The 19,481-nt window shown below is 27.2% G+C and overlaps 1 protein-coding gene across 1 annotated transcript; it reads left to right on the forward strand.

Annotated features, from left to right (window-relative positions):
- Positions 1–749: 749 nt before the first annotated feature.
- On the forward strand, positions 750–14,693 carry LOC107445823 (protein brain tumor). Its single transcript, XM_016060311.5, has 2 exons — positions 750–989; positions 11,835–14,693. The coding sequence occupies exon 2, from the start codon at positions 11,851–11,853 to the stop codon at positions 14,155–14,157; it is 2,307 nt and encodes a 768-aa protein (XP_015915797.3). The 5' UTR covers positions 750–989; positions 11,835–11,850; the 3' UTR covers positions 14,158–14,693.
- The last annotated feature ends 4,788 nt before the right edge of the window (positions 14,694–19,481 follow it).

Genomic DNA, 19,481 nt, shown 5'->3' on the forward strand with positions numbered 1-19,481 from the left:
AGAGCACCCTATAATGCAATCCGTTTCAAATTCTTTGTGAGTAAAACGATTTTGTTTCTATGCATAAAAAATAATTGTGTTTGTCTAAAATAAAAGCATTCGTACATTTTGTTTTTCATAAAAAATTTTTTAATCTTTATACTTTTTTAAAAATGATATTAGTTTCTGCCTTTCCGTAGTCTTATGTGATATATTTAATTTGTTTTCCTTATCACCATCACACGTTCTACCCCATTCTTGGTTGAGGACAAGGTAAAAAAAATATCATTTTTAATAAAACTTCCTTTCTTTTCTTTATACTGTTTTTTAATTAATTTATTTTTATTTTATTCTAAAGAAATATTTCCAAAAATATCATTGTATTTTTAAGAATATGAAACTATAGAGGTTTTTTTTAGTATCATTTGTAGCTCCTTAATTAATTATTTAGTTTTTTTGAAATATATTTGAAATTAAGTTCTCCATTCTGCCTCGCTTTTTCTTAAATAATTTTATGCCTACATGAAATTTTTTTTATAGAAAATTTAACAACTGTTTGCTTAAATAAGATTTAAAGAATAATCAAATAAATAAAAACGAAGCAGTCTAAAATATGAATCAATTTAAACTAATCAAACACAGATAAAGTATTGTAAACCTGACTACTGACTAACTACTAAAACCTTTCTCATAGTTGCACAAAATATCCACTAGATGGCTACTCAATCTCTAAAGGTTCAGAAACAAGAATGAACACCTCCACTTCATTTATGACATAAAATGGCAACAATACACATCCGCAAAAACCAGTTTTTCTGTTTATCCAATCATTTTTCTTCCGGTCTTAAGCTTGGTTAGCTTCTCTGCCATACTGTATTCACAAAGAACAATGATCCCGACTGATTGGTTTTTCTTTTATTTGGGCATTTGATGACAACAATCGAGAGCGCATTCCACTTCTGCGATTTTATCAAGTTATGAAGTTTTAGAAATTGATTTTATTATAAGAGGTAATATTATGATATGCGTCTTAAGAATTGACTGTTTGAATTTTCTTTGTCTTTTTCAAATTATCTTTACAGATGCGATAGATAGATGAGGCTGAATATTGCTTACTGTATCATTTTATTATTTGTATTTTCGTGATTAATTTCCGATTTTTATTTTCGGGTTTTTTAGATAAACATATGTTCTTAAATGCTGTGTTTAATCGAGTTATAATTATTATTACACGTGCAGTAACTGTCATTTTTGCTTGAGCGGGCATTCTATTACGCCATAAAAATCAGATTAGAGTTTAATGACACCCCGCCTAATAAGACATTGCTTCCTAACTTTAGTTTAAAAGCAATTTTTATTTCTCCAATTTTGTTTTTATTTACCATACATATCGTATAAATATCTTGATTTTTTTTTTTTTTTTAAGTATTTCGAATAATCTAGTGTTTTTTCATTTTAGTATAATGCCTTGAATATTCTTAGCTGACCTTTTTCATTCAGTCATTAAAAACATTTTTTTATATGTATATTTTTGTATTAAAGATGTATATTAAAAAATGATGCAACTATTGATAGCGCAACAACAGAAAGTGATTTCAGTAATGCGTTTTAGTTGATAAAGTATGGCTAATAGTATGAAAGTGGTAATAAATATTTTGGTACTTTTATGATTATTTTTTTTCACATTCTTATTAGCTATTTCTTTTATCTTGTTTGATAAACATGCATGGTTTTGATAACAGAATCTACAATGCACTATCAATGTTTTTTTAAAAATAATATATGTAAGACAAGGATACCATGTGATATGGCTTCAAGTCACTTTGATTCATTTAATAAGTAAATTACATTGATATTAGTCGAAAACAAGGTGTAAATAAATAAATGATACCTAATCATTATTTATTTAAAACAATATATATAATGTAGTATATTACAAATATTATTTAGATAAAAGAAATGAAACCTTTTATATTAGGAAATAATGTGTCTGTTAGATAAATTCATGTACTTTAAAAAAATATCTTACTGACCTTTTACATTCAGTGATTAAGAACATTTCATATTTCATTTTATGTTAGAGTATTTTATGCATTAAAGATGTATATTAAAAAAGGACAAGATTGTTGATAGCGCAACAAAAGAAAGTGATTTCAGTAATGATGTGTTTTATTTGATTAGGTATGGCTAATAGTAAGAAAGTGGTAATAAATATTTTGCTGGTTTTATAATTTCTTTTTACATCCTTATAAGCTACTTCTTACTATTCTGGTTTATCTTGTTTGATAAACATGCATGGTTTTGGTAACAGAATGTACAATACACTATCAGTGTTTGTTTTATAATAATTTGAGACAAGGATACCTGATGATATGGTTCCAAGTCACTTTGATTAATTTAACACAGGGTTGAAGTTTTGGATGTCCTAAACTGGTTTTGGACAGGACAAGTGGGTTTTACTGTCCTAAGTTGTCCTGAACTGACTAAAAATGTCTTAAAGTGTCCTGAAACTTGAACACTGGTAAAAGGTAAAAATTCTATATGTGCTTTTTACGAAATTTGCTTAAACTTATTAAATAAAAGAAGATAATATAACAAGAAAAGATTTATAACTTTCGACGCTCCACAATTCATTGAACAACAAAAGTGAATACCTTGTCCTTTAAATATGAATGTATATGCTTTTAATACTGTTCAATTATGTTTTCGGGTAAGGATAAATAATGCAATATTAAAAATAATAAACTTTTTTAATAAAACAAAAAATTGTCTTCATTTTGTTTCTTGATCAAAAATTAACAATTTTTCACTAAATTATGATATAATTTGAGTTAAAGGGTTTTGGACGAAGGGGTTTTGAACAAAACGGATTAAACCCTGGTTGAAAACGTGGATTATTCCATTCTGTCCTAAAATTTGCCAACTCTGATTAGGGAGACCCGGGGTAATTCACGATCACTCCGTTTCTGGGGTAAATAATGATCACTTAAGTTTTATTTTTTAAAAAATATTTTTTTTAAAATTTGAGACCTGGACAAGAATGCTTGTACACTTTACTAAAGTATAACTATATTTACTTAATAATAGTTTTTTCTTTAATCTAACAAAATAAGTATCTTTTAAACTGCTTTCTGTATTTTCCATTTCAAAGATAGGTTTCAAAATGTGCACATTTCTGCAAAGATCTCCCCCTTCTCTTAATAATAAATATTTTGTGCTACTTTCTTTTTCTTTTATATAAAAATAGTATAAGCTTTCGTTTAATTGTTTCACATTTACTGTAAACATTATAATTGATTATAGGAAACTATATCAAATGTTGCCCCCTACAGATGGGAGAATAATTGATCACTGGGTAATTCCTGATCATTGTCATTTCTTATAAATAGTATAAAAAATAGCTAATAAATAGGTAATTGTCTTTTCTTAAAACCGAAATCAAATATCAGTTCATATTTATTAAGTGGAACAACTATAAAATATATTTTAACTGTTATCACAAAATTTGTGTTTAACAGTATACAAGACATGTGTTCTGATTTGCACCATTACTAGTTTGTCTTACCTTGCTTCTATCTTAATTTTATGTGTACACATTGTTAGAATAATTTTTAGGTTTATAAATTAGCCTAATAAATAGGGTGAGAAATTATAAGCCTAAAAAGGATACTAAGCTTCTAGAAAGCAAAATTAGTGAATTTCTTTTAATGATTGAAAATTAAAATTTCAGCGTCAGAGCTGTTGACATACCTTATTAAAAAATCCAGCAAATGTAACCCATGTGGGAACTCTTTCTTATATTCCAGCAGAACATGAGAATGAGTAGGCTGCTTGCCTAAAATGCATGGCACGATGCAAAAATAAATCTTTTTTATTAGCTGCTTAAACATTTCCTTTTTTTTATTTGTTTGATCTTGATGTCTTATTTGTTAATTGCCATTGTATAATAATTTTTAAACAGCCCCTTTACCATAAAAACTGGTGATCAGGAATTACCCCAGAAATGATCAAGAGAAGGGGTAATTCCTGATCACGAAAAATTTAAAATCTTTTAAATTCTAATTAGATTTTCAAAAAAAAGAAGGCAGCATAGCACTCATCTCATATAGCCTCAAACTTCCAGTAAATATTAAAATTCTATCTTGAATAGGTTTTTCACAAAATGGATGTTTGCATTTTTTGATCAGGAATTACCCCAGGTCACCCTAACAAGTATGTTACATTGATATTAGTAGAGAACAAAGTGTAAATAAATCAGGGTTGGCAAGGTTTAGGACAGAATGGATTAATCCACGGTTTAAACCGTCCTGTCCAAAACCCTTTTATCAAATTATGTCACAATTTTATCTGAACAATATCTAAGAGGTAAAATAAACATAGAACTAATAACATATTGATAATTAAATATACTAGAGAATATTTGTTTTTAAAAGTATAATGTTTTATTAATATTGTTTGACTCTTCAATTTAAACAAAGGAAGATTAATCAGTAATCAAGTTCAATTGGTCCTCTCATTCAATAGTACATAACTACAGTTTGGCCTTGCCATACAGGTTAAAATATTAGGGACTAAGTGCTTGGTTCGTAATAAACAGGTTTATTTATCTATAGTACTATTCAAGAATACTTTTATTTCATTCATGTTCAATTCTTTTAGCATAGTGGTGATACATCACCAGTGTCAGTAACTGAAACTGATGTTATGCCCTTCAAAACTGTTAATACATTTTCAGTTATTTTGTATTTTCAATTTAAACTAATATATTTATATTTAAAAACAATTTTTTTTAAAAATAGATGTATTTTTTATCATCCTGTAATGCAGAAATTATAACCAGGGTTGGCAAGTTTTTGACACATGACGGTTTTTACCGGTTTATACCAGGGTTTTTACCGTCATGTCAAAAACCCATAGTTTTGAGAAAACTGTATTTTAATTTCAGTTTAACTGCTTATGATTTAAAATTAATTCAGTTTTGGGCAATAAAATTAGAAAAAAAAGTTGCTAAAAGATATTTAAGAACAGATTTTTGCATTTTCCCAACATTATTATATCAAATCATACTATTTGAAGTAAACTATTAGGATACTAAACAAAATTTTCAACATTTCCAAGCATCATTTTGTTTGGCATATTACATTTCTGAGGAATGTCAAGTCATTCCTGACTTAGAGTTTGTTAGAAGTTACAAGTTTTGTTTAGCTTATTTCTAATATTTAAAAAATGCCAAATTTCAAATTCTTCTCTTTAGTTCTTGAATTTATTAATAGTTCCAAGTTTTTTTGTTTGTTTGTTTGTTTATTTCTAACAATTAAGAAGTGCAAAATTTTTAATCCTCTGCAAATCAAGCTATAATGATAAAAGTTAAGTATCACTATTTTCAATAAGTATATTACAATATTTCTGTATGAATGTATATCCTTCTATAAAAATCAGGGTTCGCCAAGTGGGCCCACTTTGAAAAAAACCGCCCGGGTTTTATTGGGCGGGCCCACCTTGAAAAAACGCACTTGAAACAATAAGTGGGTTTTTTCAAAAAAACATTTTTTTTTTTACTAAAACTTATTGTTTTGCATTTACTTTTATATAATTTATTGTGCAGCATAAATTTGTCAAATAGAGTTGCATGATTTATATGATTAAGTTTTTAATATTAGTAAAGTAAAAGAAACTCGAATCTTCATATAATTTTATAGTAGGTACCTGCTATTGAAAACTTCAAGTGGGTTTTTTTAAAAAAGTAATATTTTAATGATATTAAATGAAATAAAAATTTAAATAATATACTCTGAAAAGATCAATTTTTCAAATATTGTTACATGCTTTATATATTAATAAACAGGTTATTATTATTAATTCATATGTTTAAAAAAATTGAAAAGAAACAATTTTTTTTTTTTTACCAAGTGATACATTAACAAATTTAAACAGTTTTATTTTCTGGCTTTAAAAAAAAAAAATGCTAAAACTTTAATATTATTTAACTAAAAATGAAATCATTTTCCTAGGGTTAATTACTTGAAAACAAATGGGACAAGTAACTGATACTCTTTATAATTATACGTAGTTTTAATTTCACTTTCTATTAACCTTATTATAAAAACATGTAAGACCATTAAATATTTATTTCAGTTTTTTATTTAACTCAAGTCAGATGAAATTTTAGTTTTTACTGATTATAAATATTTACTGATTATAATTTTATAATAGGTAATATCCATATGTTTAATAAATATAGTAAATTAATGTGTGTAAAAACAAAAAGATTAATAAACTTGTTCCTTTTATATTACTGCATTTATATTTTATAATTCCTAATTTAAAAAATTATGAAACGTAATGTACTTAACAATAAAGAAGATTCAAATATGTAGTGATAATGCGTTATTTAAACTTAATATAAAATACATATAACCAGGGTTCCCCAAGTGGGCCCACTTTGAAAAAACCCACTTGGTGTTTTTTTTCACAAATTGTTTTTTTTTTTTAATTTGGTTCAAAAAGAAGTATCCCCTAATACTATCATTGGACACATCGTTGAAGTTAACAAATATTTTAGAAATGTGTCAAGCACATGGATGGGCAAATGAAAAAAAACTGCTTGATGACCAAATGATACTAGGTGGAATTCATATTGTGAGCACGTAAAAACTTTTGCCAATAATTACCATAAATATGAAGAGATTGTTCTTGAACATCAAAATGAATCTAATAATGATATGTTGGGCTTTACCATAATAATTAATAATGGGCTTTACCAATAAACTATCAATTGGGAAAAACAGATCAATTGTTTCTTAAGCTTTAAAAAAGCTTCAATCAGAAAACATTTCAATTTCAGAAGCTGTTGAAATATGAATTAACTTACTATCGTGTGATGAATTAGAACCCCATAAACATTTTGTAAAAAGATTCAATCAGGCTGTTCAGCCACATCATTTATTAGCATATGCATCCTGGATCTCGAAACAAAGGGACAATTTTTAAATGATGAACAAGACCAAGTAGCAGAAAACTGTCTTTCTAAGCATCATCCAGAATTTCTGCCACGTGTTATGGCATTCAAAATTTCCGATCCTGAATACTTTCCAAAATCAATGATGCTTGACACTGTTATTCAACAGTTTTCATCAAAAAATAGTGGAAAATTATGGCAAAAAAAAAAATAATAAGTAAATAAAATTCATTGCTTCCACAAAGTTTCTGTCAATTCTTTTTTATTTGCACTCAGCACCAGCATCCTCTGTCTCTATCGAAAGACGCTTTTCAACTTTCGGTTTGGTACAGAGTAAACTTAGAAATAGATTAGGAATAGATAAAGCTACAAAACTCGTAAAAGTGTATCACCATCTAAGAGAGAAATGTAGACACTTTGAATCTGTTGTATGATAATAATAATAAGGGAAAAAACGGATCTTTTTTTTAAGTTAACTCTTAACATCTGCTGACAATTTTTAACTATTTGGAGAAAGTTTATCACAATTAAAAAACAGTTAAAAATTAAAATATTACTTTTAAGATTTTTTAAATATTATTAAGATTTCATTTGAATACAATTTATTTTGTTTCTTTTAATCATGTTTAAAAATATTGAAAGCAAACAAAAAAAATTTCTATTAAGTGATACATTAAACAACAATTAACAAATTTAAAGTTTTATTTTCTGATTTTAAAAATAAGCTATAACTTTTTATATATGCTTTTTAGTGTATGTATTTTAAGATTAATTTGTCTTTTGAAACTATAAAGTTAAAATGTATCTAAAAATGCATATATTTATCTAAATATTTGAAAAAAGGGGCAAGTAACTGATACTCTTTATAATTATATGTAATTTTAATTTCGCTTTCTATTAATCGTATTATAAAAACATGGAAGACCATTAAATATTTATTCCAGTTTAATTTTAATACAGGTAAAAGTCAGATGAAATTTTAGTGTTTACTTATACAACTCTATTGAAGGAAAAAAATATTTTCACAGTGAAATTTATGAGCAATAAATGAAAAAACCCAATTTTCCCCGGGTTTTTTCAAATAAAACCCAATTTTCCCCGGGTTTTTTCTATGAAACCCAGGCGGGTTGGGTTTTTTCAAACCCTGATAAGAATACATGTATATATTTGCAAAATCAATAGCTATTGTTTACAACATTCATTTATAAAGGCAATTTAGCGAAAATAATATATTGTCCGCTATATGCCATAAATTAAAGAAAACAGTAGGTTTTTGACAGTTTTTACCGGTAAAAACACGGTTTTTACCACTGTCATGTCAAAAACCCAACCCTGATTATAACATTTTTTTTAAAAAATTTTATAATTTCTGCATAATCTCTCTTCTCTTAAAATTAAAGGTTCATTTTTGAGCAAATTTAGTATTTTTTTTTTTTTAAATTCTTATTTTTTAATATTGCCATATTTATCCTTTTGCAAAAATATTATTTATCAGTATTAAAGGCATGTTTATATTTAAAGGATTAGGTATTCACTTTTGTTGTTCAATGAATTGTGGAGCTTCAAAAATTATAAACCTTTTCCTATTATATTATATTATTTTCTTTTAATAAGTTATAGTAAATTGTATAAAAAATATGAAATATTTATTGATACATGTAATTATTACGTGTACAATGGTTACACCTATAGAATTTTTTTTTACCTTTTACCACAGTTCAAGGTTTTGGACATTTTAGGACAGTTTTACCCAGTTTAAGACAGTAAAACCCACTTGTCCTGTCCAAAACCAGTTTAGGACGTCCAAAACCCCAACCCTGAAATAAATAAATGATAATCATAATTATTTATTTGAAATAATATTTATAATGTAATTTATTACAAATATTATTTATTTGAAGGAAATCAAACCTTTTATATTAGGAAGTAAATTTGTTAGGGATTTTAATAGATATTGTTCTAACCTTATAATCTATTAATTAATTAATGATTGATTCTGATATGTTCGAAATAAATCTGCTGTATTTTACTTTATGTCAACAAAGTAAAGTAGTAAACTAATATTTTACAATTCGAGCAATTAATAATAGGTTTTGAAAATTACCTGTACTAAATGCTACCAATGTTTCAAACAAAAATATTTGTGAAATTTTTTTTTTATTTTTTTTTTTTTTTTTTCCTTCCAATTTTAACACATTCAGAAATTTTGAGCTCTTTGATTAGTATTATGGGCTGGATCCCATAAACTGCAAAGGTTTAGGAAATTATTTAATTTACAGATATCACACAATCATTGAATATCTACTTTATTTCTTATTTTTAAGCAAAGTGACTTCATTTATCAGATAAACATGTCTTAATAATTTTTCCTCTGTGCAACTTCATCTTTTAAAATTCTACATCGCCTAGGTTTTTTTTTTCTTCCTCAGCCTCTGAACTTCTTGAAAGAGATAAGTTTTTGATCCAGAAAAATAGTCAGATTAATTGATTACGTCTGTGTATTGTATAACAATTATTTAAGAAATGAGTAATTTCTCTATTATAAGATGCTGCTTAAGACTCATCAGAGTTAATTAAGAAAAAGAATTGGAATTCAAAAAATAATTTTAAATTCAGTAAAAAATATTTTATGAAATCTTGAATTAACTTAAAGTACTTTTAATGTTAAGAAATGTTTGAGGTTATTCTGAAAGCATCTTTATTTACTTAAATGTAAAACTATGTAATTAAATCATCTGTAGTAAAGTAGACAAAGTAAACCGATTGTCATTTTGGAATTTCTGAATGTCTTTTGATTTGTTAATTTGATGACAAATTGATTTGTTTGTTAATACTGATGGAAAGTGAGGTTAGTCGGCATCGCAACATATTCCTCTTATTCTTCCTTGTATTTGACTTAATCAAATTTAATTTTTATTTTAGTATAGTATTAATAAATATTTCAGTAATTACTACAAGGTCACAAACAAATTCATAAAATAGTATCTTGTGATTTTAATGAGTATCACTTCTGCATTATTACATATTTTCATTTACTTAATTACCGAACATAAGGATATTTTGGAGAGAAATTAGAATAGATAAGGAAATTATTAATTTAATAGAAAAATAGAAGATTTGTGCAGTTTCATAGCAAAAAATTTAATTGCTTAAAACTGAATATTATAGTTAAAATTGAAGAAAAAAAAAGTTGAATTATAAATCAATATTAAAAGTATCTTGCTTACTTTCATGTAGTTTCCTTGTTCATTAATATTGAATGTATTTACAATTGACAATTTTATAAATATTCTATGCTTAACAAACTTTTTCTTACCACCTAAAAGAAGAATATAAGGGCATGTCTATCTTCTATCTTACAAAAGGAAATAAAAATATTTCACTATTAATGTGCACAGTAGAAAAAAAAGTGATTAAATAATTTTTGTTAAATCAAATTGCTTTTTTGTCAGTGGAAGCATTCTGTTTTGAAAGTGAAAAAATTATTATAGTTCTAAAATGATTTTCATAAGAATAATAAAAAATTTTACACCATATAGGAATACAGTTTTGTGTGGTTGTCTAAATAGGAAGACTGTATGTACAGTTAAAAACGAAATAATAGTAATTTTTCGTTTTGCTATGGACTAAGCAATTGCATTGCTATTTACCAAAAATATATTTATTGATTTATATATATATTATACTCATAGTATCTCGAAAACTTGTTATGTAAAAAAAAAAAGACTTACCCCTTAAATTTACATTTTCGCCTAATATTAATTTAAATTCCTATGTCAAGGAGTTTTTTGTCAAAATCTTATTATGTTTAATACTTTTTGAAGTAAATAATGAATTTTTTCCAAAAAACCACTGCAAACCACCTCTCAACCTTGCTGTGTCCCATGAAAGAATGCCTACATATTAAAACATTTCATGAAATGCTGTGAGAACATGGAAAGCAATGACTAGACAGCTATTTTTTGGATTAAAAATAAATTATTGATGAACAATTTCAGAAACAATATAGTCAAGCCATGATTGTACTTTTTTTTAATAAACTCTATTAATGTAAGTTAATTATAAATGAATTCTTTTATATTTAATGCCTAATTACATTTGTGTTGCTTTTAAAAATAAAATTATCATTGCTGCATTTAGTCCTATTGTCAAATATCTTTATTAATACTTAATCTGATCGTCAATGACTCTACATTTTAGAATACTATTTGAGATTTTTTTTTCTTTTCTTTTTTTATAATTATTTTTCAGAATAAATCTGGTTCTGAACTTATCTCGAATTTTTTTTATCGTTTCCCTTCAACTTTGAGATTGATAATATATACTGTATTAGATTTTGAACTGTTTCAATCAAGTAACTCAATTTAAAAAATGTAATGAAGTATAAATTTCAATAAAAGTAGTTTTTCTACATTAATTAAAATTTTAAAAGTAAGTGTATATTTAAATAATCTAACATTAAATTTGGAAAATTACATTATTTATATCCATTTTTTGAAGTTGAAGTATTCAACCTTTTATGTTCCATAAACTAATCAATTGGCTTATTTTTATTTATTTATTTTATTTTATATTAAGGCTTGGTATTGTTTCACAATGTGAACTTTATATGAATATATAACAGAATCTGTTGTCTTGAGAGAGAGGGTGTTAAATTATTCTTACTTTTTTATTTTAATTTTGAAAATTACTCTTAAGCATTTTAATGTTTTTTTGTACTGGAGAAAAGAAACACTCCCATAAAGAAAAAAAAAATCTTTCAAGAATTTTGCTAGAAATATGAATGTTGTTTAAAATTAAAATTATGTAAAAGCTTTATTGTAATGTTTTTTTTTTCCTTCTTAAAATTTTAAAGCAAAACTTGTGTCTAAAATTAAGCTTTATCTTTTCATTCCAGATTTCATCTTTTACTTATGAAAATGAGTTTGAAATTAAACATGATTTCACCCCCATCATCATTGCCAGATACTTCATTATTTGGCTCTCCTGTCTTAGATTCTTTGGATGATCAAATGCCATATGAGCCTCCTAGTACAAAATGTAGCATTTGCCGTGAGACTTTCAAAGATCCAAAAGTTTTGATCTGCCTTCATACCTTCTGTCAACAATGTCTAGAAAGAGTTCAAGACAGTCCTGAAAACATTACTTGTCCTAAATGTAAAAGAGATTGTGCTTTGCCTATTCAAGGAGTTGCAGGTCTTCACACCGATTACGCTGTCTCTAATTTAGTTGGTGGATCTTCCACAAATTCGAATTCACCGCTACCTTGCACTGGCTGTAAAAATAAGGAATCTAATGCCGTTGCAAGATGCGTTGATTGTAATAATTTTTTATGCTCTAATTGTGTCACAGCCCATCGATACATGCATTGTTTTGAAGGTCATGAAGTCAGATTCCTAAACCCGCATGGTTGTGATGACATGATCAGCGAGAAGATGGTTTATTGTCCCCGTCATGAGAATGAAATGTTAAGATTTTTTTGTAAAACTTGCAATGAGCTCATTTGTCAAGAATGTGCACTAATTGATCACTTGAAAGGCTCTCACGATTTTGATAATATATCGGATATTGGTCCAAAGCAAATCCAACTTATATCGGAGCTTACAGAGAAATGTAGAGAAAAGGCTCAAGAATACAGATATATAGGCAAGATGGTCAACACTTTTGAATCTCGTTTAGATATGCAGCTTCAAAAAGCTAAAGGTGAGGTTACTGAAGCTTATAACTTTTATTGTAATATGTTGACTGAGCGTAAAACTGAAATCTTGAAGCAACTTGAAGATATTTATAACACAAAGAAGGTGGGATTGCATTTGCTTTCTAATAGCACTCAAGAAATTGTCGAAAATATCGATAAAGTTATTTCGTTTGTCGACAGAATTACTAAGTACTCGAGTATGACAGAAATTTTGACCTTCAAAGGGCTTATTGATTCAAAATTGCAGTATTCTGTAGGGTTGATGCCTGATCCTGTTCATGAAGTCAATCTCGAATTCATATCCAACTTCCAAGCTATTGAGGCAGCTGTACGAAATACTTTTGGTTATATCAAGCATGACTCAATTGATTCATCACCAAGAAATCATTTGCCTCAGCCTATTGCAAGACCAAATAGTACTGTCAACTCTGTTAATATTGATTGCTCCTATCAAAACGGGCATATTTTTGATCCAATCCCTGCAAAAAAGTTTGGTTCCACTACTAGTTTAGGTCCTTTTACTCATAGCCTGAGTGATATCACACCTTATGAAAAATGGTCTAGTGGCTCTACAGATATCTTACAAAATGGAACCCATGATTTTTCTTTAACGGTCAATGGCCCGACTATGGATTTGGCAAACAAGTACATTTCTCCTGGAATGTATCCTGTGAAGTCTCAAATAAAACGGCAAAAGATGATTTATCACTGCAAATTTGGGGAATTTGGTGTTATGGAAGGACAATTCACAGAGCCAAGTGGAGTGGCAGTTAATGCACAGAATGATATTATTGTTGCCGATACCAACAATCACCGAATTCAAATTTTCGATAAGGAAGGCAGATTCAAATTTCAATTTGGGGAATGTGGAAAGCGTGATGGTCAACTGCTATATCCAAATAGAGTTGCTGTAGTAAAGAATTCTGGGGATATTATTGTTACAGAGAGAAGTCCCACACACCAAATTCAGATTTATAATCAGTATGGTCAATTCGTTAGAAAATTTGGCGCAAATATTCTTCAACATCCTAGAGGCGTAACTGTTGACGCCAAAGGGCTTATCATTGTTGCTGAGTGTAAAGTTATGAGAGTTATAATATTTGATCAGGAAGGAAATGTCATGCATAAATTTGGATGTTCCAAGCACTTGGAGTTTCCTAATGGTGTTGTGGTAAATGACAAGCAAGAGATATTTATTAGCGACAATAGAGCTCATTGCGTTAAAGTATTTGATTATGAAGGTCATTTTCTTAGACAGATTGGGGGTGAAGGTTTAACGAATTATCCTATTGGCGTCTGCATTAATACCCATGGAGAAATACTCGTGGCTGACAATCACAACAATTTTAACATAACAGTATTTACTCAAGATGGTCAGCTGGTTAGCGCTTCAGAGAGTAAAGTCAAACATGCTCAATGTTTTGATGTAGCCCTCATGGATGATGGCTCTGTTATTCTTGCTAGTAAAGATTATCGTCTTTACATCTATCGCTACATGCAAATTCCGAGTATCGGTATTTAAAGGATTCTCATTACGCAAGTTGTTGTATTTGATGTTATTCAACCATTTTACTAAAGGTCCCATTAAAATAAATTTTTCGACTGCAATAATCGTTTTCGTAAATTGGCGATAAGATACTGCTATTCAGGAGTTTGATTATAGTGAGTTTTCTAACTGCATTGTTTCAAAGGATGTAATTCTGTAATCATGCAGTTAATTTTAAAGCAGCTTGCATAGAAGAGGGAGATGTAACTTAAAAATTTTTATCTGTTTTCAATTCCTTTATAATTTCAATAACAAGGAAATTTTTAACTAGTAATAAAAATAGTTAATCATCAAGTTGAAATATACCATAGCTTTCTAGATGTGCACTGTTTTGTAAAAAGCATTGTTATGCTAAAAAACACAGTAAAATGTTAAGTTATTTTGAAATGTCCTATAACTGGCCCTAGTCAAAATAGTCATCAACTTCTTCCATTGTTTGCTATTGCCTATTTTTATGCTATGTTAAGATATAGCAACTGTTTATTTGTTTAAACAAGACATAAAATTTTCAGAAGAAAAAAAAAACGAAAAAAAAAGCCAAAGATAAGCTATGTAACATTTTTCCTGTGATATCTTTAAAGATTGGGGCCACTTGTTAAAAACAATTGTTGAACTCTTTGCCAGTCTGAATTTCATGCCTTAAACAAATAGAAAAAAAAATGCTTGAATTACAGCATCTACCTTTGCCTTTGTGATTCGTATCACACTAAGACTGTTCTCTTCCAATCTGTGCAAGCATTTTTCTCCCTTCTCCCCATCCTTTTTAGGATTTTACAAAGTGTGTTTAACATGGGTGCCAATTTCCCTATTAGTTTTTAAATTTTGTGTTTTCAAAGTTTTCTTTGTATCAGGATTACAAGTTTTTATAACCGTGGCCTATGAAAATCTGCATATAGCTTGTCACTGCATGAAGTTGCGAGTATTTTCTTATTTTAATGTTCATGATTGGGTTTTAAATTAAAACATTTTATAAGTATTTTTTGAAAATTTTTATTCAGCGGTAACTGCATTTTAAGGAATATATAATTTATTTCCTGTTTTTTTCTTAATAAATTTTAAAACATATACAGTAGAGAACGGATTTTATCCAGAACAAGCGGGACCATCGCTATTCTGATAGCTGATTTTTCTGGTTTTCTGAATCGTTACAAAAAACAGTTTTTTTTTATTGTCTAACTCAACTGAAAAAATATATATATATATAACAGGGTGCGTAACGTTTGTAAAAAGTACTTAAAGGTGCTTTTTTGGGGATTTCGTTTTTAAAAGCTTTTAAAGGTGCTTTTTTCAGCTGGCGTTTTTAAAAAGTGCTTTTTTCTTTCGAATTATTTTTTTTCTCCCTTCAATGATATCTGGTAGATCCCATGCATTTCACGAAAAATGGGGAGTTTGCTACGTAATCATTCAGCCGGGCTTCATGTCGTACCCACGTTATGACTTGCGCATGCGCGCACACTTGAAACCGAAACCCGAGTGCTCCAAGCTCCAATTCGGATATAGAATATCAGATCCTTATGAAATGTTTTTCTTTTTAATTTATTTTAATTTTTTTCTTGTTTATTTTATTTTACTTCTTACACTTTTTTTGACGTAGGGGGTAAGGGTACTTTTGCTCTGAGTTCAGGGTCAAGTTGAATTCACTCCGTGATGTGGGAAAGTACTAATTGTTTCGATTTACACCCGTTTCTTTCTTTTTTTTTTTTTTTTAACGCTAAAACTGTTTATAAAAAGTTTTTGTTTTTCAATAATATCATTGATTGAATATGAATTTTTTGAGTGCTTGAAAATTTTTGTAAAGTGCTTGAAAAGTTTTTAAAAAGTGCTTATTTTTGATTCAAAGATTTGGCTACGCACCCTGTATAATTAGAATAATTTTAAAAAACTTTTACTTCGTTTGGCGGTGTAGGGAACTGATGATTATTTCTAAAATGATGGTAAACATCTTTTAAAAAAGAGAGGATTTTGAAATCTTTAAAGGATAAAAAAAAAATTTTTAAATGGCAGGAAAATGTATCTAATTTCGTGCCGGCTTTTCAGTATTCTGGTTTCCGGATAAGAGATTCTGTACTGTAATATGAAATTATCACCCTTTTAAATTGGTTTTTAGCAAATATATGTTTCTCTTTTTTTTTCTAGTAAAGATGATTTTTTATTTTTCTGCTTTGTTTTTAGTGCAATCATTTTAAAGCTTTTAATTACCCTTTCCTAATAGTATAATTTTGCTTAGCTGTTTTTTCTCCTTTTAACAAAGAGTTTTCCTAGTTTCTGGCTTTACAAAGTGCCATGGCATGAATATTTTTAGTCACATCCAGTTTTATTCTTTCCTGCATAGTAGTGAATTATCAGTATTATTGTTAAGTGAAATTTTTTCTTTTACATATAGTTTTCTTCAGACTTTTTCCCTTTTTAATTTGTTGGTAAGTTAACAGTGTTGTCTAGTGAACTATAAGTGTGAAGCTTTTAAAAGCAAAATTTTATTTACTGTTGAGTTTCAATGGAAATATTTTTAAAAAAAGAGGAGAAATATTGTTTGTTCTCAATTTATACTTTAAAAAAAATTCAAAAGAAATTTTAGGAAAAGTTTTATTGAGTGTCTGTATGAACTAAGGAAAATGATAGGCTCTAGTAATATTTTCATAGGCTGCAGAACAACTTAAGCCACTGTATTCACTGTTCAAGATCTGATTATGTTGCTTTTAAACTATATAAAAGGTTTCTCAAACAAACTTTGATATTTCTCTCCTAATATTAAGCATTTGCCTTTTGACTATATTTATATATTTTTTTAGAATATGAGTTTTAATTTATTTTTAAATGAGCTGGTTCTCTGACTAATCTGTTAAAAATATCATGATAGTTAATAATAACTTGATTGTCATCGTATTAATAATTATAAATATGTGACAAATTTGTACTTATTTATCGTGAAGTAATTGTCTTTTATCCCACATTATACAATCATTTGTTATGGAAGTTCGAGTTTATCCATGCTATCCTTAGCACAGAAATAAAAAATTTTGTATTTTTACATCAATGTATATAATAATGTTGAAACCTTGGCTTGTATGCCAAATTGTTCAACTATTTCACTTACCAAAGAAGATTTTGTTGTAAACTCCTTTTTTTTTATGGTAACTATTCATTAATTTTGTTTGCAATGTTTTGACTTGTGTTAAGTTTTAAACTAGTTTTTAGTATTTATCAAGATACTTAATATAGTTCACTTAATTTTATTTTCTTTTTTTTTTCTTTTGGTTGTGTTTTGGCAGCTTATTAAATGTTTATTTTTTAACAATTAAAATCAGTTATTAAATTATCTGAAAGAGCTCTACCTCATTAAGAATTGCAATATAATTTTATGTTGCTCATTCCACTCCTTTTATGTTTTTATCAATTTTTTTTTTGCCTTTAAATTGCAATCATTCCCTGTTTATAATTGCGAAATAAAGATGATTTCTCTTTTGTGGTGTTTTGAGGGATGTCAACTTTTTACATATTTTCCATCATTTTAATTCTGACAACTAAATCGCGAAAAAAAAAAAAATTTTACATGATCTTTTTCTTTAACCCATTTTAGGCCAAACGTTTTATAAAATCATTCTTTTCTTTTTCTTTAACCCATTTTAGGCTAAGCATAGAAATTTCATAAAATGTGGCATTTTCATTGTTAAATTACACTCATTAAGAGAAAAGTTGCCTGCTTGAAAAATGTTTTATTTAAACATGAGCAATATTTTAATTTTGAGAAATGGTGCCTTTATGTCAGAATCATTTAATTTTAACACCAGTTTTTATGACATTTGATTTACTTATTTACAGAACTTGAATTTTAATCTATCATAAAAACATATGATTAATCTCAAATGGAATAATTATAAATTTTCAAAAAAGTCAACTTCGCCAATAACCAGTTTCAAGTTAAAAAAACAAGCATAATTTGAAAATTTTTCAGCAGAAAGTGTTTAATCTGATTGAATAACTAGTATTTTATAGATATTTTCAGAAATCTTGAAAATAGCAGAAAAGTAAAATTAGAGGGGGGGGGATATCAATGCTAATAGAAATATATTTATTAAGATAGTGCTTTTACACACCTTTGGCCGAAAGTGGGTTAAGTTTGTGAATACTCATTATTTTCAGTTATTTGTCAGAATTTAGAACTAAAACCTTGTGCATGCACAATCAGCATTTAAATTTGAAGTTATGTTTGAAACTTAAAAATAAGATTATTAATTTTTATATATTTGAATGTATTGTGACTTTTTTTTTTTATTTGTTAAAGAGAATGTAACTTATGTACTATTATAAATATTTTATTTTGATGTTATATTAATGTGAACAAAATATTTCTCTTAGTAGGAATTTTTTTTTCTTGCTATATTTCAGTTGGCATCCCTGGTGTTCTTCAGATTTCTTAAAACCCAAATGTAAGACAATCAGTTTTTTGTTGTTTTTTTTCTTTTTTAATATTATCAGTTTTTTTAATTTAATATTTTTGCTTTTAAAGATCTTATACACAAAAAGCAAATAAGCAATGCTTTGCTAATTAATAGCATTCCAATTCTCTATTTTTTAAGAAAAAAGTTAGTCGTACAGTATTTGATAGGCGATGTATTGAATTGTCTATCCGTGTAATTTTATGTTTAAATATTTAATTTATTTTTAAATTTATATCTATTAAAATTATATTTTCTAAAAGAACTTGGAACTTCTTAAGCTTACCTTAAAAAAGATTAATTATAGATAACTCAATATCTTAAAATAGCAACATTTGTTTTAATACTAATGATATAATTTAATATATTAATAATATATTTAGTTAATGTACTTAATTTTTAAAGGTATATTTTCTCAGGTTAATCAGTTTGATTTCTTAATCTATAATACTCAGTAACTTCCACTATGGAATATCACTCTTATTCTATCATGTTTCAATGAAGAAAAAAACATTTGATTGTTGGAATTAAATTTGGAAAGAGAAAAAAAATCATGCTTGCTATAATAAGTTTTCTATGTATTAAAATTTTCTTTCATTATTTCATCATAAAAATTTTTATATACAAGATAATTCCTTTAATTCTATTATTTGAAAGAATATGTCTTTGTAAGATTTACAATTTAATCATTTTAGTATTCTTAACAATAATTTTAAGATTGTTCTTTCATAAACTGGGTTGAAATAATTTGATGAACATTTAAATTCTTGGTTTTGCTTTATTGTAAATGATCTCAAGTTTATTGTGCTCTTGTTATTAATTGTTATTTATTGCTATATATTTGCTTATTTTTTCTGGTTTGAT

The sequence above is a fragment of the Parasteatoda tepidariorum genome, chromosome 5 (genome assembly GCF_982258835.1).
Source record: "Parasteatoda tepidariorum strain Cologne lab strain chromosome 5, Ptep-v5.0, whole genome shotgun sequence".
Lineage (NCBI taxonomy): Eukaryota > Metazoa > Arthropoda > Arachnida > Araneae > Theridiidae > Parasteatoda > Parasteatoda tepidariorum.